The 19951-nt window shown below is 42.1% G+C and overlaps 1 protein-coding gene and 1 long non-coding RNA gene across 8 annotated transcripts in view; one reads left to right on the top strand and one right to left on the bottom strand.

The window, feature by feature from the left end:
* Positions 1 to 19951, bottom strand: part of mgat4a (alpha-1,3-mannosyl-glycoprotein 4-beta-N-acetylglucosaminyltransferase A) — a 156136-nt gene that overhangs the window by 117673 nt on the left and 18512 nt on the right. The window contains exons 2-3 of the mRNA XM_048597898.1: positions 19271 to 19438; positions 15361 to 15501 (exon numbers count right to left, since the gene is read on the bottom strand). Coding sequence (XP_048453855.1) covers positions 15361 to 15501; positions 19271 to 19438 — 309 coding nt within the window. The remainder of the gene's footprint in view (positions 1 to 15360; positions 15502 to 19270; positions 19439 to 19951) is intronic.
* Positions 10623 to 15215, top strand: LOC125483332. Of its 7 annotated transcripts, none has more exons than XR_007262289.1 (4): positions 10623 to 10674; positions 10783 to 10978; positions 12654 to 14152; positions 14620 to 15215. It is a non-coding gene; the product is annotated as an uncharacterized LOC125483332 (long non-coding RNA). The 7 variants fall into 7 exon arrangements; XR_007262291.1 differs by lacking the exon at positions 10623 to 10674 and having other exon boundaries at positions 10717 to 10978; positions 12654 to 12786; positions 14620 to 14671; positions 14769 to 15215; XR_007262293.1 differs by lacking the exon at positions 10623 to 10674 and having other exon boundaries at positions 10717 to 10978; positions 12654 to 12943; positions 13934 to 14152.

The raw sequence follows: 19951 nt of genomic DNA, 5'->3' as shown, positions 1-19951 counted from the left end.
CCATCCCCGCCTCTTCGACCTGTTTGTTTCCTCTCCACCTATCCTCTCCTCTATCCCTCTTCTATCCGCCTCCCACTCTCTCCCTATTTATTTCAAAACCCCCTTCCCCTCCCCCTTTTCTGATGAAGGGTCTAGGCCCGAAACGTCAGCCTCTCTGCTCCTATGATGCTGCTTGGCCTGCTGTGTTCATCCAGCCCTGCACCTTGTTGTCTCGGATTCTCCAGCATCTGCAGTTCCTACTATCCCAGACTGTGAAGGCAATGGGATCCAACTTCATTCATCACCTGAAACCATTTGGGATGTCCAACGATTATCCTATTTTGGTTCTTAGACCTTACCTGAATTTTGGTAACTGGCAGTCACCAATAATCAATGCAAAAAGTTTGCCACTTACAGTTTGGCATGTTTCAGCTGGTTCAGATACACAGTATAGTGCAAGGGATTGGTTATCTTAATTGCCTGGTTTATGATGCTAAATGATGCCAACAACATGTGTTCAATTCCCAAAACAGCTGACGTTACCGTGAAAGATTCTCCTTTTCACCCTTTCCCCTCACCTGAGGAGTAGTGACCCTCAGGTTATGCTACCACCAGTCATCTCTCTCTAATGGGAGAGCAGCCCTACAGTCCAGTAAGACTGGGGAAGCTTTCCCTTTAGAGTGCAGAGGTAGAAGGGGTGAGCCTGGGGGTGGTGCAGTCCTGTCTTGACATGGAGATAGGAGGTATACTCCTCCTTGTCCTTGGTCCACCTTAAGCCTTATTCCAGCTGACCTGCTGGCTACTTGGTGCAAGCACCCTCTCCTTTGCAACTCATTTTGCAAGGTAGTCTAGCAATAGGCTTGAGAGAAATGAGGTCTACACACATTGGGAGGCTAGAAAAAGGCCCAACTGAATTTAACAGTGGCTACAAGCACATGAGATGCTGAGTTTAGGCCCAGTTTTTTTCAATTAGCAGGGATCTAGGTAATGATGCCACAGAAAACAGATAAGTAAAAAGACTATCAAAGTTTTGGACGAGTGCCAATTTCATTGTTAGATTGAGGCTGCTGTTTTTTATATATCCCCTTAGCAGACTTCAAATGAGCATTACCATTTTAGGTACTGCAAGAAAATTGCTGCTTTAGAAAGGTGTTAATAGGAATCGGCATGCTAATTGAGCACTGGAAGAGTGCAGAATGGTTCAAAGATGCGTGACACAGAATCAAAGAATTTTTATGCGATCTAATAGCATTTTTTTTAAATGGGTGCCAAATTATTTGTCCTGTCTGTGGTGGTCTGGAGAGAGCAAAGGGAAAAAAAGAGGGGAAGTCACAATTCTGAGATTCGATGGTGTTTGGAAATCACCACGGCCTCTACCTTTCATTTATGCTAATTTCCCCTAATTAAGTATCCCCAGATGGCTTAGCGCTTTCAGCCTCCTTCACACATCAACTTGGTGCAGGTTCATTTTGATTTGCAAGGTTAGCCTTGCCAGCCACACACTGTGCTCAGTATAGGGTGACTTAGACAGTGGGCATAAGTTGGTGGCCGCTACTCAGTGAGATTGCTGGTGGTGAGGGGAGAGAGGCCGTTTAACTAGGCAGAATTGAGGGTAGGGGCCTAATTAACTCTGCAGTAGGAAGGTCAACGGACTGCCTTGCTGCCTCATTGCCAAGGGGAACGTTATGTGGGCAAATAATGATCCACTTATATGCCACCATATGGCGAGTGTAACATGCAAACCCAGTAGAAGTTGATTGTTCTAAGGCTTTCATTGGTTGATTGAAGGGAAGGTGAGGGAGTCATGCTACCCCCACCCCTTCTACCCTCCCTGCCCTTGCTGCTGAACCTTCTTGCCCCCATCCCACCTACCCTCTATCATCCACCTCTATCACTGAGTGGGTAAAGAGCTGCAACATCTCTGATTTTTCTGCACCACTCCACTTTCACCCAGAGAGTCCTTGATCCAGTAGCTGCCCAGCTAAGTGCCTGAGTGGTAGAGAATGGGGCAAGACCTTTATAAAGAGGCAATGCAGAGGTCTTACTGACTCCCCAGCCAGCGGCAGAGACCTCTTGTTACCTCCACACAATTCCAACCAAATGTTTTATTGTAGCTCCAGTTCACCTTCAGAAACCTCCCTAGATCTAAGCAAGGTGTCAATTCCCAATTTGGTTCCTCAAATAAATTCCCTAGCTCGAAGTCAGGATCTCAAATTCCAACGTACCACAGTTTATTCAAGGTTTTAATTAAATGAAAATTTGTTTAAAAGACAAAGGTCCAGGGTTAAAAATGTACGAAAAGCTGAGAGCCAACATTTAATAATAAATACATTTTCCTTTTTTACACCCTCTCCAAAGCCTCCATATCTTTCCTTTAATGTGGTGATCAAGGCTGCACTCAATACTCCAAATGCGGCCTAACTGAAGTCTTATACAGCAGCCAACATGACTTGCCAACTTTTATACTTAACTCCCTGACCAATGAAAGCAAGCATGCAATATGACTTCTTAACCACCTTATCTTATTGTGGTTCAAGATGACAAGCCCAAAATTGCACCTTAAAAATGATGAGTACTTTAAGCAATTCTACGGCCACTCAGTAAAACTGGATACATAATTAACATGGTAATAAAGGATTCAATACTGAACCACTCGGTATAATCTACTCAATCGTTAAATATTTTTAAAACTTAACTTTTGGTCTTTTTTTAACACCTATACCACTAGGTTTTTCAAGACACCCAGCACCTCCTCCTTCTTAATATCGACATGTTCTTGAACATCTCTTCCTAATCTCACCATCATCCATATCCTTCTCCTTGGTGAATACCACTGAGAAGTACTCATTAAAATCCTCACCCACTTCCTCTGGATCCTGGCAAAAATTCCCTCCTTTGTCCCTGAGTGAACCTGCCCTTGTCCCGAGCTCCGAACATACATATACATCAAGGATATTCCTTAATCATACTTGCCAAGAATATGTCATAGCCCCTTTTAGCCCTCCTAATTCCTTGTTTAAGTTTTCTCTGCACCTGAAGCACCTTGGCTGGTTTTACTTTACTAAACCTTATATACGCTTCCTTTTCTTTTTTCACTAAACTTTCAATATCTCGTGACATGCAAAGTTCCCAAATCTTGCCATCCTTGACTTTCATCCTCATATGCTGGTCCTCAACTCTGATTGACTGGCCTTTAAAAGATTCCCATTTGTCATGTGGATTTCCCTTAATCGGTTATCCCCAACCTAATTTCTCCAGTTCCTGCCTGCTACGGTTGTAATTAGCCTTCCCCCAATTTAGTTTTCACCTGAGGACCATTCTTTTCCTTATCCATAACTATCTTAAAAGGTAAATTTTATGATCACTGATTATAAAAAAATTTCCAGTAAGATGGCAGTGGAGTAGGCAGGTCCAGTTGGAGCTGTTCCACTCCGCCTGTTCTTTTCCTTCTTTTTCTTTTGTTTACCCCTCCCTCGCTCCTCGCTTCTCTCAGCCCTGGCCTCCAACTCCTGGTCTTCGAAGCAACCAGCAGCCTGGTGTGCAGACGCCAATGAGCAGCAGCCTGAAGTGGGGATGCCAGCGACCAGAGGGGGGACACCAGGGACCAGTGACCAGAGTGACCCAGCACTGAGTGTGGCGGCAACCAACTGTCAGACCATGTGGAGGTCCCCCGCATGGTCTGCTGAGGAGAGCCCTTGGAGACAGACTGTGATGTTTGTCTTTTTAGCTCTTCTTTTCCTGTCCTATGGTTATAATGTGTCTAGCTGTAATGTAACCTTGTCTTCATTTCTCTATTCTGTAACTAAGGATCATATCTTGGCACTCTGTACCTAAGATGGCACTGTAAGTGGCAACTTATAAACTTTTCACTGTAGTCATTTGAGTGTGTATGACAGTAACGCTAATTCTATTCAATAATGATCACTGTTTCCAAAATGCTGCCCCACTGAAACTTTGATCACTATTTTTTATTCATTCATGGGATGTGGGCATCGCTGGCTGGACCAGCATTTATTGGCTATCCCTAATTGCCCAAATGGCAGTTAAGAGTCAACCAGATTGCTTTGGGTCGCCCTGGAGTCACATGTAGACCAGACTAGGCAAGGGTTGCCTAAAGGGCATTAATGAACCAGATGGGGTTTCCTTGACAATTGGAAATAGTTTCATGGTCATCATTAAACTCTTATTTCCAGATTATTATTCAATTCAAACTCCACCATTGGTCGAGGTGAGATTTGAATCCAGGTCTCCAGAACATTACCTGGATTTCTGGATTAATAGTCTAGCAATAATATCACTAGGCCATCACCTACCCCTACCTGACCAGCCTCATTCCTCAATATAGGTCTATCCAGGCCCTTCTCGAGTTGGACTTTCTACAGAATGTTTCAAGGAAGATGGCTGCTGAAAGCCACCCTCTTGTTCTTGTCTCTCACCTTTACCTTCCTGTGCCTCCCACCTCACTGCCCTACTGTGTTATTTAAACCACTGCTCCAGGATACTAGCATTGCTTTGACACCAGGAACCTCAGCCTGTGGTGCAGCTGACAGTGGCTGCCGGCCTCTGATTGGCCAGCAGCTTCAGGCAGGCAAAGGTCATAAGACTGAGCTCTAATCAGCTTCTTAGAGAATCACAGGCCTCACCGTTGAAGCTCCACCTTTCCAAAAGCTGCAGGCCTGCTGGGTTCCCAGAGATTGTTGGTGGAGGCCTAGTCTTCAGAAGACTCCTCCTCAGGCCACAAGGGGAGGAGGAGTCATGGAGGAGGAGGATCAGAGGGTGGCTTTCAGTAGCCACCCCATCTGTGCCCCTGATTTAGGTCCCTGGAGGCCTCCACTAGTCATGAAATCAGCCACTTTTCCCACCTACGGTCGGTTCTGGTATAATGCAATAGTTCTGTTCTCGTGCTAACTCGCGATATAAAAAAATCATGCAATAGCTGCGACATTTAAACTAACAGGGAAAAATTTGCATTCGAGGGAAATTCGTGTTCTACAAATAGTGGTCGAAATTCTTCAATCACAATAAAGCAAATTTGCGTTGAAGAAACACACCTTATATCAGAACCGACTGTACTAGGAAGGCAGGTATTCAGACCAGTGATGAGCTGAAGCCCTTAAATGATCAACCACTTAAGTGCCTTAATTGCTCATCCCCAATGGACTTTATTGGCCAGCAATAAATTACTGAGGTGGCCAGAAGAGGGAGAGTTTCTCTCCAAGTCCAACATCCCCATTATATTTCCTTCTTGCCACTTCCTTCACCAACTCCACAGAAAGGAAAACTGCACCCATTGTATTTTTCTCACACCTTGCCATTATCATCCAAATTCAGCAAATAGCTGCAGTTAATCGCTTGTTAAAAAAAGACTTGTTAAAAAAAGGAATTACGAAAAGATCGGTTCCCAAATAACCTCATCATACACTTTTGCTAATGAAGGTACAGGCCAATTAGATCAGTGGGCAAATTGGTTAGTTTGTAATTTAGAATAATGGCAACAAACCAGGTTCACTTCCTGTTCTGGCTAAGGGAGCCCTGGCAGCTGACTCCCTGCGCTGTTCCTGTGAGTTGAAAGCAATGACACACTAACTAGCTACAAAAAAAAAAGCTCAAATTGTGCCATCAGCAACTGATGAGCCAAGCATGTGCCTGCAGGCAGCGTGCTCATGAATGGAATAATGAAAGTATCTTGTATTGTCAACTATCAACAGGAATAAATAATACTGGAGTGCAGAACAGGTCAGGAGATAGCTGTAAATGATGCCTGATTGTGCGCACAGAGATGTAGCCAATAATAATGGCCAAATAACTACAGCATTTTTCTAAATTAGGAAGGAATAATGGTTTCAGTCATCACTATAGCTGTGGGATCATTTAATGAGTTCTGTTCTACTCTACAGTAGTGATATTGGCTACCTTGTAAATCAGATTGTAGGCGTATAGCAGATGGTGGCGCAGGGAAGGGGAATAGTAAGATCATAAGATATAGGAGCAGAAATAGGCCATTCAGCCCATCTAGTTTACTCCGCCATTCAATAAGATTATGGCTGATCTGATAATCCTCAACTCCACTTTCCTGCCTTTTCCCATGACTCTTGGTTCCCATCCTGATTTAAAACCTGTTTTCTCAGCATTGAATATCCTTAACGACATAGCCTCTACAGCTCTCTGTGGCAGAGAATTCCACAAATTCACTAACTTCAGAAGAATTTGTCCTCATGTCTGTCTTAAATGGGCACGCTGAGATAATGCTCTATGTTCCTAGACCCTCCCACAAAGGGGAAACAACCTTTCCACATCAACCCTGTCAATTCGCTTCAAATTCTTGTATGTTTCAATAAGGCCACCTGTCATTCTTCTAAACTGTAATGAGGCCAAACCTACCCAACTTCATCTCATAAGAAAACCCCTCTATGCCAGGGATCAGCCAAGCAAAACTTTTCCCACTGAAACTGTTTTTGGTGCCGGCTAACCAGTGCCTCATACAGTTTTCCATAGGAATTAGGAGCTCGAGTAGGCAATTCAGTCCTTTGAGCCACTACAGCAGGTTATAGTCCAACAGGTTTATTTGAAATCACAAGCTTTTGGAGAGCTGCTCCTTCGTCAGGTGAAGGTCATGTTTCTTTTCTTGAATCTATTGATTGATTCTGGCTCCACCACACTCTGGGGCAGTGAGTTCTACAGATTCACAACTCTCTGACAGAAGTAGTTTCTCCTCATCTCAGTTTTGAACCTACCTCCTCTCACTCTATATCTATGCCCTCTTATTCGAGACTGTCCCACAAGGGAGAATAATATCTGTTCGGTGTCCACCTTACCAATCCCCTTTAGCATTGTATATACTTCAATCAGACTCTTCCCTCCGCAACCCCCCCCCAATTCCTTTAAACTCCAGAGAGTACAAGCCCAAGCTATTCAATCGTTCTTCATACAACAACTCTTTATTGCTGGAATCAATCTGGTAAACCTCCTCTGAACTGCCTTCAGTACCACCACATCCTCCTTCAGGCAAGGAGACCAAAACTGGTCACAGTATTCCAGGTGTGGTCCCACCAATGCCTTATATAATTGTAACAACATTTCTTTACTTTTATAATCGAGTCCTTTTGCGATAAATGCCAAGACTCAATTTGCCTTTATTATATGCTGCACCTACATACCCACTTTCTGCGATTCATGCACGAGGACACCCAGATCCCTCTGCCCTGACACATTTCAAATCTGCTTCCCCATTTAAATAATAATTTGCTCTTTTATTTTTCCAGCCGAAATGGACAACCTCACACTTATCCACATTAAACTCCACCCTGAAATACTGGCCCATTCTCTGATTCTATCAATGTCTATCTATAACCTCTTTATCTCCTCATTCCTGTTAAACTAAACCATAAGGATTATAAGAACTAGGAACAGGAGTAGGCCTCAAGTCTGCTGCGCCATTTGATAGGATCATGGCTGATCTGCAATTCCTCACATCCACTTTCCTGCCCTTTTCATATAACTCGATTTCCCTACCGAACAAGAATCTATCTTAGCCTTAAATATACACAAGGATTCCACTCCCACACCTCTCTGTGACAAAACAGTTCTGAAAATACTCAACCCTCTTACAGAAGAAATTCCTCCTCATCTCATTCTTAAATTGTGGTCTTTTTATTCTGAGAGTATGCCCTCTGGTCCTAGACTCTCCCAGGAGGGAAAACATCCTCTTAGCATTTACTCTCAAGAATCCTATCTGTTTCAATATGATCACCTCTCACTCTTCTAAACTCGCGTTTAGCCTTTGCTCATAAGACAATCCCTTTATCTGAGGAATACCCAATTTCTTTATTGTCTGCTGAACTTGGATGCGATTTTTTTGGGATTTATGCACAAGGACCCCACAACCCCTTTGAGCTGCAGCTTTTTGCAGTCATTCTCCCATTAAATAAAATTCAGCTCCTCTATTCATTCTACCTAAGTGTAAGACCTCACATTTTCCCACATTACACCCTATTTGCCAAGCTTTTGCCAACTCACAACTTTTCTGTACCTCTCTGCAGATTTTTCGAGTCATTCTCAACCTATTTTTGTGCCAACTGCAAACATGGCAATAGTACGTTCACTTCACTCATCCAAGTCATGAATATATATGACAGTGGACTCATCACTGATCCCTGTGGCACTTCACCACTCACATGTTGCCAGCCTGAAAATGTCTCTTTACGCTGTGTTGTAATTTGAATGACCATCTACAGGTTGCCTTTTATCTTTTCTGCTTGTCTAACCAAACAGGCAAACCTGTCACCGCACAAAGAGCACAACAACAAACCTTTGTGGGTCACTCATAGTCTCTGTGCTGGAGGGGTGTGCCGCGCTTGTTCAAAAACACTGATTATGGGATCCAGTTTCAGGAAGGTTGAGGGTCTGCCCAGAGTCACCCCTCCCCGGCCCTTTGTTGTCAAAACCCCTAACACACACCCAGTGAGGCCCTCCTCCCTTGTCTGATCCTGGCCTGGGATCCATCACAATCCCTGACCTCGGATTGGTGCATTACCAGCAGCGGTCACCAGCTCTCAGGTGGCGCTGCTGAGCAAAAGAGTTGCTGGTTTCTGACTGGACAGAGGGTGGGATTACCTGGCCCAGGATCCTCATCCAGTAGAAGGTCCACTGACGGCCTATTCTTTGATTATTTGTCTCATAACTCAGCAGGCCTTCCCTAAAGGAGGCAATGCAAACCTCTCTCTGGCTCTCTTGCCAGTGACTGAGACCTCTGTCACCTCCTTTAACCAAGGTAGGCAAATAGGAGGCTGGAAGAACACAGCAAGCCAGGCAGCATCTGGATGAAAGGAGCAGTCAATGTTTCGGGTATTGCCCTTCTTCAGGACTGGATGTGCGAGTAGAGTAAGTTGCAGATAAAGAGACAGAGGGAGGGGTGTAGCGGAATGGTGGTGATAGGTGGACACTGGTAGTGGGTACGACCTGGTTGGTCGATGGGAGGGATGAATCCAATTGGTAGGTGGAAGGAAGTGTTACAAAGTGGAATGGAAGGGAGGAGGTGGGGCTGGAAGGGGAGCTGGGGGATGGGTGGGAAGTTTATTTGAAATTGGAGAACTCAATGTTGAGTCCTCCGGACTGTAGGGTGCCCAGGCTGAAGATAAGGTGTTGTCCTTCAAATTTATGACGTGAGTTACTGTGACACTGGAGGAGGCCGAGGACAGACATGTTGGAGGGGGAGTGGGGCGGGGAGTTGAAATGGGTGGTGACTGGGAGGTTAAGTTGGCCGTTACGGGCCAGGCGAAGATTCTTGGCAAAATGGTCACCTAGTCTACGTTTGGTCTCACTGACGTAGAGAAGACCACATCGGGAGCACTGGATGCAATAGACTAGGTCGAAGGAGATGCAGGTGAAGCTCTGTCTCACTTGGAAGGGCTGTTTAGGGCCCTGAATGGAGGTGAGGGACGTGGTGTGTGGGTAGGGGAACCCCGTTCCCCACCCTCCACAAAAATATTGATCTTATCCTCTTCCTACACTGTAAATATTGGCACAAATTATTTTTTTCACGACTCCCCTATATTCTATTACAGTATCAATGTTATCAGTTTGGAAAGACACACTGTTCCTAACCAAGCTCTTTCTCTTTATGTAATCATCAAAATTGTGATGAATTTGGTACTCCTTGAAAATTTCTTTTCTTTGTGGTTGTAAAAGAGCAACTTGAATCAATATTGCACATCTATGTTGCAAAATGTCCCAAGAGAAATGTAGTCAAAGAGCACCAGACCGAAGAAAAGGTTTATTCAGAGGAGGTGAGCAATACATCAGTGGAATATGTTGAAAGGAGTAGAAGGTGGGGTGAGAAGGCAGGAATTCTTAGGAAGGGTTTTTCAGACTGTGGAGTCTTGTAAAAATCACCGTAGGGCTGCTCTTTGCTGCTCAATGGTCTCAATGTCCCAGGTGGGGAAAATGGGTGTAATAAAGAACAGATATCTGTCAGCACATGGTCCTGAAAGGAGGTAATGAGGACAGAATTTGTCCATTTCATTCTCTCTGCAGGGTTGGGAGTTGCTGGTTGGTAGATATGCCATATTCCAGCACTTTAAAATTTCTCTCATATTCTTGCCAGTTTCCATTTGGGAACTTTTTTGCACCCTCCAATGATTTAGTCTATGTCAAATGTAATTATTCAATTCCTTGTTTTACTGCATTTTATCACCTCACTGACAAGTTTCTTCTTTACTATCTTTACCACACACTCTCTCACACACACACACTCACACACACATGCACAGACACACTCTCTCTCTTCCCACTTCTCCCCTCCCCACCCACCTTTATTTTGACTTATCTTATAGTTTCCTGTTCTGAGATGCAATTACACCAAAAATACAAATCTTTGTTTTCACCTCAGGTAATGCTTGAAACTGCTTTGAATCATTGTATATGATGAGCTGAAGGGCTAAACTTGTTGATGATATTCGACAGCTGCATGACCTTGAATGAGTCCTGTGAACATTCCTGTTCATGCCAAAGTCGGCACAATCAATGTGTTTTCCTGTAGTTGTTTTTCTGTGCTTGGCTGTTTGTTACACTGTATAAGAGAGAGAGTTTTGTTCCAAGTCACTGGACTTCACCTCGAACTAGGATCACAAACGGTGCCAGGAACAACCTCAGCCTCCAGACCAGCCGTCAATCGAGGGGTCCCCGATGGGCAGAAGGGTGTGAGGCTCATTGTCTTTTCCCTCTCTTTTTCATTATTTTTATTTACTTAATAAATGTTCCTTTCTTTTTTTCATCTTTTATTATTACTCATATGTTCATTTTAAGCAAATTGCTGTTGGTGAGCCTTCTCTTAACTACAATCAACTGAATCCAAAAAGAACCGTTTAGATACACGCTGTGATCCAAGACATTTTTGGCGATGAGGATGGGATTCGGGAAAACGTATAAGAGAAGGGAAAGCAACCTGATGCTCTGGAGACGTCTGTATTCCAGGGTGGGAAACGGCAGACTCTGGATTCAGGTCTGTAGCTAATGTGTTAGCACAATTAGGACCCCCGAAAGAATAGGGAACAATTATAACTGGAAAAAGAAAGAACTAGAGGCCAGGTTTCTGTGCTGTGCAAGTGCACTGAACCTTGTTGAAATGTTAACGCTGTGTGATCTGATTTGAATGCACCTTTGTTTGTTGGTTGCTAAATGTCGTGCTGTAAAATTTGTGTCTTTTTGTTCCCTGGAGCTCAAGATCTGGGGGTACTTTGAAGTTTTAACTTGCTTTTGGGGAATGTACGGTGATTTGAAAGTGTGTTGTGCGCGTGTATCAATGTGGGACATGTATGCTTAATGTCCTGTCCTTTTAAGAAACCTTCAGTGGTTGTGTAAAGCAAAAAATCTATGAAATGTTTTTTCAAAAATTTGGTTTGTAAAGTTTGGTAAAAAATTTACCTTTTGGAATTGGCTGTGTTGTGTTTGGACTGGGTAAATTTTAATTCCAGAAATTACCATGTTTGTAATTTCATTTTCTGGCCAGAGTGAACTTCCAAATATTGTTTTAACATAAGTGAATCTTTAATTCCTAATGATAAGATTGACTCATTGTTAATATCCAAATGATAGGGAAATTGGAATGTTGAAAATGCAACTCCGCCTGGGTAAGGAATTCAGGAAAGGCAAATTTAACAAAGGGATAAAAACAAAGTTGCTGGAGAAGGTCAGCACGTCTGACAGCATCTGTGAAGGAAAAAACAGAGTTAACGTTTCGGGTCCGGCGACCAAAGCGATAGGCTTTTCCTTCTCTCAAGGAGGTGAAGAGATGAATGATGTAATTATGTGCAGGAGTTTATGCCCCACCCCCTTTTTGAGTCCGTAGTAGATTAATACTAATTAACCCATTCTGCTTGACGTGGAGTGGATGGAACTTGTTTGTTTTTTTTAAGAAATTGGAGACACTGAAGGCTGAACCCATTGGCAGAATTTCAATGTCGCAACACAGAGATAGATGAGGCACCCTCAACCCATCAAGCCATTCATCAATAACACATTTCACTGATGGGGATGTACTGTGGAAATATTAATTATAGTGAGTGCCAGAAATCTCAAAACCACTGAGCTTGGGTACACTTAAGCATATCATGACAAAAACTATATTAAGACTCACATGACCTGGTATTCTAAAACATTTAAATGGGATAGTTACCTGAAAGTTTTAAGGGATTCTGGGAAATGATAAAGTCTCCATAGTTTCAATGCATACAAAATTTGTTAATAACTTTAAGGGAGGAAACAGAATATTGAATTTGGACAAATTTACATAGAGATATATCAAATATCTAGAATAAGTTATCAAATAACTTCAAAAAAGGTGGGTCATCTTAAAAAAGGAACAAACAAAACATGTCGTGCCTGAATTGAACAGAAATGTTTGACTTCCATTTTAAACTATTATAAGGTTATGTACCATGGACTACAAATTCTACTTTGTAGAATTAGATATATTGGTAGTAGTTAAGTTGAAAAATTGGACTAGACAAAGTTATTAAGAGTGGAGCCTGGTGGCAGAAGACAAAAAAATTAGAAATAATAAGGTGAAGCAGCAATGCAGGTTGAAGTGTTATAGTAGTGAAAAGGAGGTTTAGATGAGAGCACGAAACTTATAGCTTTCTCTTGGTTATGTTTTTGTCCTTTTCTTTCCTTTTAAGAACATTGAATTGGTGATCAAGCCAGTACCCAAGGCATCGGGACCATACATGGAAAGATAAGTAAAACCTCAGAGATCATTTGATAAGACCATGTGGGAGTCAAGAATGCGTGACATAGTCTTGGGACACCAATGTAAGTGTGCAAAAATGGATACTACCTCGGAAGTAACAAACATGAGACCGTAAAAAAAATGCACTGAATAATAGGTCTCAGATATGTACACCTACTTGACAGAAGGATTGGTGTGGCCTGGAAGAGCACAAAGACATAGTTTCTCTATGGATTTTGGGTCAGTTTCTCAATGTTCAAACTCATTTTAAAACAATAAAAGTAGTATTAGTGAAAGGGATGTATAAAGAATTACAATCAAAATAAAATGTGTGATTGGTTATTATGTCAAAATGTTACAGAAATAAGGAATATGGACTCTGGGAGGAGTAATTGTGGACTGAGTGAAAGGGCCCATCAGATGACATACAGATACCCCATATTGAGCATATGTATGATGCATGTACTCCAGTGTTTAAACTAGTAGGCGAAATTGCAATGTGTTAGGACAGTTAGTGTACGTGAAAGAAGTCTGAGCTAAGACTCAGGTCGTATGGGAGTCTGTGGTTAGGGAACCCCGGGAAAAATAAAAGGCGGGAAACATAAGCTGAAGGTAAAGCCTGATGAACGTTACAGTTGTATTGTTTGATACCACGTGTATTGTAGCTCAAAGGGGGTTCCTGCATGTGGAGGTAGTTACCACTCAATGATACATCATTCATAAAATTAGCAAGGAAGCAAACATATTGGAGAAGTATCATCAAGACAGATACAAATGAAGAGAGCTGGAGAAATTTTGAGTCTATGTATAGTGCTATTTCACTATTGTTGAGTGAGGTGATCTGTGGATAGGGAACTGGAAAATTAAAAAAAACAGAAATTAAGGAACCTGAATCTGGAATATACTGAATTTTACAGCAAATTATGTAAATAGATTAACTGAAAAAAAATGTAGACAATATTCTGGTCATCTCAGTCAGGTGGCACAGCTTGCTGGTTCCATCATGGCCTTTGATAATACACCATATTGTTCTATTGTTCGTATTGATGATAGTTATTTTCATTGTAGTTTTAATCTTCTAGTGTAGGTTACATACTCTTATACATTCTCGCGTGGCTGTTGTTGATGTGCGTCTGCACTTGCAATTGTAACATGCGCTGTCAAATATCATCAGGATGAGGATTGTATAGGACGGGCTGAAGGGCTAAACTTGTTGCTGATATTCAACAGCTGCATGACCTTGAATGAGTCCTGCGAACATTCCTGTGCGTGCTGAAGACGGCACAATCAACATTTTTTTCTGTGCCTGGCTGTTTGTTACAGTATATAAGAGAGGGAGTTTTCTTCCAAGCTGCTGGATTTCACCTTGGATCGGGATAGCAACAGTGTCAGAAACAACCTCAGCCTCCAGACCAGGTGTTGATCGAGGGGTCCCCGTTGGGCAGAAGGGTGTGAGGCTTATTGTTTTTTCCCTCTCATTTTCTTTTTTTTTTACTTACTTAATAAATGATCCTTTCTTTTTTCATCTTTTATTATTACTGAGTTAATGTTTATATTTAAGCAAATAGCTGTTATCGAGCCTTCTCTTAACTACATTTAACCGAATCCAAAAAGAGCCGCTTGGATATACTCTGTGATCCAAGACAATCACGCCAGTATTTTCTCTCACACAAATAAATATTATGATTGAAATAGTCCAGCAAAGATATGGTTAACAGCCAGAGGTGTATGCGTGTATCTACACGTAACGGCACTAAAGGAAATTCATCTTTGAGATTTGGCTGCAAGACTTTAAGCACTCATACCAGATTTTCAACAAAGATTTGTTGCACAAATTGTTTCTCGGTAGTGCAAAACTGGAGTATTGCTGAAAAAAATGGATATGCTGTTAAAGCTCTTTGTTTTCTATTCCTCAGGAAAGATTCACAAGAATACCAAATCGCGAAACGGAACAATTCTTCTCAAAGGGTAAAAAAAAATGTTTGCCTCGAGATGTGGTATTTCTCGTGATTGTGTCCTGGTGTGAGGTGAAAAGCTTTGACTGCCTGTTTTTCTGTAACACTAGGGAGAATTCAACAATTTTGTTGGCCAATTAAAAGATGCACAATCAAAGTTACTTGCTGGATCATGAAGGATTTCCATGCCAGTGTAATATAACCAGCTGACAAACAATCAGTTGATGATCAATCCAGCTCTTGAACAATGCATTAAATTGATGTTACATTGGTAATGTTTGAATACACATGCAGGGATCATAATCCTTGGTTAATCTAACTGGCATTAAGACTGTTAAAACAAGAGATTAATTGAGCCAAATAAAGTGGAATGTCTTAACGTCAGGTTAAGCACATTGCTAAGGTCTTTATTTAAGATGAAGAGATAGTGGGTACTAATTGTCAGAGCACAAAGAAATAGAGAGATGTCAGTATGCATTTGCAATGAGCGATTGAAACTGAGGAAGGCAAGAAACTGTGTCCACAAATAAAAATATTACTGTCTTGATTTCAATCCACCAATTGACTAGAATTCATTTACAGAATGACCATCACATGACAACACAATACAAGTACCTTACAATTTAATTTAAATCCACTTGAAGTATTTTTATTCTCCCTAACATTTCTATGCAAGAAAAAAGGCCACTTTTGGTAACTCACCACCAGTTCTGCCACTGCCAACCTGCACAGCAGGCTGAAGGCTTTCCTCGCTGTTCAGTAAGTGGGGCATGTGATGGTAGATATTTGGCACTTTTAGGGCATTCTTGTTGGTTAAATCTTTCAGCAGCTTTTTGGCATCATCTGAAAATGCAGTGAGGTTGATCAGTACACTCAGGCATCTAATTAGCAACACAGTATCTCAGTTTACTGGTGTAAGCACGGGAATTCCTAAAGGCCTGGTTCACCATCAAGAAGGCCATCAATAAACACATAGAATTAGACCCTATATACACACCACTGCGAAGGACAACCGGAAGTGAGGTAATCAACTCCAATGGACCCCAGAGTTTAAATATCAGGTGAGAAAATGCAACAGCACTTCACCAGAGGCTGTACTGATGATGTTACCCAGCAGGGTAATGAAACGTCTGCAAAACTAATGAACCAGCTCGGTGAGCGAACCAACCACAGCACCCACAACCTGAGCTACAAATATACTCAAGAATATTAGTTGTTTTCAGTAAATAAAGCCAAAGGCGAAGCAACCGTGGTCCATTTGGTTAAATCTAAGGTCCACAACTATGAAAGATGAAAACAAAAACAACCCATATGTCCCAAGCTAAAATATATCAGAAATTATTGATTAAACTAAACCCTTTCATCTCAATCAATGGTGCCCACAAATTTAGAGGATGGATTGCAGTTGTTTTCAATGAAGGTTATAAACCTCTATGTTTCTTTCTGCACCAGGCATTAGGAGAAAATAATTATATAGGTTCAAGACAGCAGAAGAAGAGTAACAAAGATGTGCACAGGTGTACTTCACCTGAAGCTTGCAGCCATACCATTTTGCTCATATGAACGTAAAGTAAGGTAGGTTTAGGCTATTTATCCCCTCAGGCCTTGACTCCTCTCTCATGTATGGGAGTGTTGAGAGAGTTGAGATGGTTGGATTATCAGGAGAGACTGAGTAGACTGGGATTATACTCATTGGAATTCAGAAGAATGAGGGGAGATCTTATAGAAACATATAAGATTATGAAGGGAATAGATAAGGTGGAGGCAGGGAGGTTGTTTCCGCTAACAGGTGAAACTAGGACTAGAGGGCATTGCCTCAAAATAAAGGGAAGCAGATGTAGGACTGAGGTCAGGAAGAACTTCTTCACCCAAAGGGTTGTGAATCTGTGGAATTTCCTGCCCAGTGAAGCGGTTGAAGCTACCTCGCTGAATGTGTTTAAGGCAAGGCTTGATAAATTTTTGAACAGTAACGGAATTAAGGGTTATGGTGAGTGGGTGGGTAAGTGGAGCTGAGTCTCAAAAAGATCAGCCATGATCTTATTAAATGGCAGGGCAGGCTTGAGGGGCCAGGTGGCCTACTCCTGCTCCTAGTTCTTATGTTCTTATGTATGGCTCCTAACACCCTCAAATTCCAAAATCTACCTCCCTCTTTAAACACTCTCAGTGATATAGCCTCTTCAACTCTCTGGGGTAGAGAATTCTGGACATTCACTGTCTTTTAGCAGAAAAAAAATGCCCTTCTGTCTCAGATTTAAACAAGTGTCCCCTTATTCTGTCATTATGTCTTTTAGTTCAAGATTATGCCACTGGTGGTAACATCTTCTCAAAATGTCCCTGTCAAGCCCCCATCAGAATCATGTATGTTACAAAAGATCACACTTCATTCATCTACATTTTAATGAGAAAAAGGCTTGACCTGTTTAGAGATAGCAAGAACTGCAACCGTTCTTTGCAAGTTAAACCCTTCATAACAAGAATCAGCTGAGTGAATCTCTTTGGAACTGCCTTCAATGCCAGTGTAATTTCATTTTTAAATGCAGCAACCAAAACTGTACAGAGTATTCCAGCTGTTCCTTGTATAATTTTAGGAAGACTTCCTCACTCTCATGCAATACTCCAGGTGCAGCCTGACCATCACCCTGTACAGATGCAAGAAGACTTCAATTCTCGGCAAGCTGAACTGACAATTTATCTCAGAATTAGTTAAAACAGGTTAAGCCAAAGTGAATTACATTCTTGTTCCATTGGAAGTCCTTTGCACTCCTAGCCTCTTAAACTCTTAAATTATAGGGCAGTGAAACTTTCACTCCTTTACTGGTATCACAACAACCTGGTTCTCTTTGAGGGACACATAGGAAGAAGCAATTATTGATGATATATTATTGACTTGGATAAGGAAAGTGAATGTGCTATTGCTGAGTTTTCTGCATGACACCAGGATGGATAAGAGGCTGGATAGTGGGCTTGCTAATGGACAGTCTGCAGAGGGGAAAACATTAGGTTGAATGATTGGCCAGGGTGGATGGAGTGTAATGTGGGAGGGTGTGAGGTGCTGCGCTAAGGCAGGAAGAATAGAGAAGCTGAATGTTATTTAAATGGAGAAAGACCGCAGGTAGCTGGAGCACAGAGGGATTTGGGGGTCCTCATGTATGCATCACAAAAAGATAACATCCATGTTCAGTGGCTAGTAGAACGGGACAATGGGAAGCTGGAATTTTTTTCAGACGGAATGGAGCATGAGAGTGGGGAAGTCTTCCTAAAACAGTACAAGGCACTGGTCCGACCATAGCTGGAATACTGTGAACAGTTCTGGTCCCTTTATCTAGGGAAAGATATACTGTTACTGGTGGCTGTTAGGAAAACATTCACTAGATTGATCCTAGGTATGAAGGAATTTTTTTATGAGAAGAGGTTGAGTAGGTTGGGCCTGTACTCAGTGGAATTTAGAAGAATGAAAGGCAATCTTCTTGAGACATATAAGATTCTTAGGGGGCTTTACAGGATAGGCGTGGAAAGGTTGTGTTTCTTGTGGGGAGTCTAGGACCAGCGGGTATATCCTCAGAGTAAGGAATTGCCCATTTCAGATAGGATTGAGGATGAATTTCTTCTTCTCAATCTGTGGAATTCTTTACTGTAGAGGGCTGTTGAGGCTGGGGCATTAAAATATTCCAGGCGGAGATAGACAGATTTTTATTCAGAAAGGGAATGCAGGGATATGGGAAGGGGCTGGAAAGTGGAGTTGAGAATCAATAAATCAGCCAACCTGATGGGCCACATGGCCTGCTTCTGTTCCCACGTCTTGTGGTATTGAAAGATTTTGCAATGTTGCCTCTTGCAGTAAATCATTATTTCGAAAAGACAGAATTGGGGAGACTGTACAATGAGCTGAACTATATTCAAAGGTCTCCCACCTTAGATGTGAGATTGTAGTTTTCTTTCATCTGAGCCTTATTCCATCAAGTGCTGAGCGCATCTCGTCCATGAGGCTTATCTCCTACTCTCTTTACTTGATTCCCAGTAAAGTATTGGGGTCATGTTCAACTGATAATGATTTTCTCTAATGAAGGCCCTTAGAACCCTGTCAATATGGTGCACCCTGGCTGCACACGGGACAAAGAAATGTTGACCTGAAAGAGGATGCAGGTAGCCACTTCACCACTGGGGCAGAAAACAATTCAATCAGCCAGTTATCAAAGCACACTCTCATTGCAGCTCCAAAGAAGAACCACACTGGAAATGTTAACTCTTTTTATTTGCACAGATGCTGCCAAGGTTACCGAGTTTCTCCAGCATTTTCTGCTTTCATATCTTTGGCAGAGAATATTTTTGGCAAAGCACTGGGCACAATTGAATAACTTGCCCTCTCAATGCAGAGCAATATATTGAGTGGGGCGACTATGAGAATGAGGATACGGTTTATTTACACTTGAATGCAGCTTAGAAGTGGGCAATAAAAGCACCACATTGAAATATTTTCATTTAATTTGATTCAATTGTTGACCTTTTAATGACTACTGCCAAACGTATACTTATTCTAAGCAGTTGCGGTCAGGAAAAATGCTATATTTCATAGCATTTCCTAACAATGTGTGATTCGCTTATACAGAATTACCTGAAAAATTGCTCAGGGCCTCTTTGCTTCCATTTGATGCAGCCACTATACGTTTGAATTGCTCCAGGACACCATTTAGTTCCGAGGAACGCTGCAAAGTTCGGTGCTCAGCGACACGTAGACGTTCCCTCAAGGCGTGGAACTCATGCTGATAGGCAATTAGCTTTTCTGTGAATAAATGAAGGGGAAAACATTAGCATAAAACCATTCTCAACAGAAATTCTCTTAAAACCATTTTAGTGCAGAACTTATTGAACGCGTTGAAGGATGGATGTCTTAAGAAGGAGTTAAATATTTACCTTACACATTTGTTTTTCAAGTATTGATGCCTTAGAATTTAACAATGCAATATTTTATCCCCTACACCCCACTTTGGTTTCTGCAATTACTCCTTGGAGGTAAATTCCTGGCTCGTTCTTGACAATTATGCTCAAGACTGCAATAAGAAAATTGGACCACATATCCCACTGCTCCAGATTAATGATAACACAGTGTGGAGCTGGAGGAACACAGCAGGCCAGGCAGCATCAGAGGAGCAGAAAAGTTGACGTTTTGGGTCGGGGCCCTTCTTCAGTAAAAAATGATTTTTCTGAAGAAGGGTCCTGACCCGAAACGTCAACTTTCCTGCTTCTCTGATGCTGCCTGGCCTGCTGTGCTCCTCCAGCGCCACACTGTGTTATC

Source organism: Rhincodon typus, chromosome 6 (genome assembly GCF_021869965.1).
Source record: "Rhincodon typus isolate 14 chromosome 6, sRhiTyp1.1, whole genome shotgun sequence".
Lineage (NCBI taxonomy): Eukaryota > Metazoa > Chordata > Chondrichthyes > Orectolobiformes > Rhincodontidae > Rhincodon > Rhincodon typus.
The sequence above is the reverse complement of the archived record's forward strand: the minus strand, read 5'-3'. Positions and strand labels throughout refer to the sequence as shown.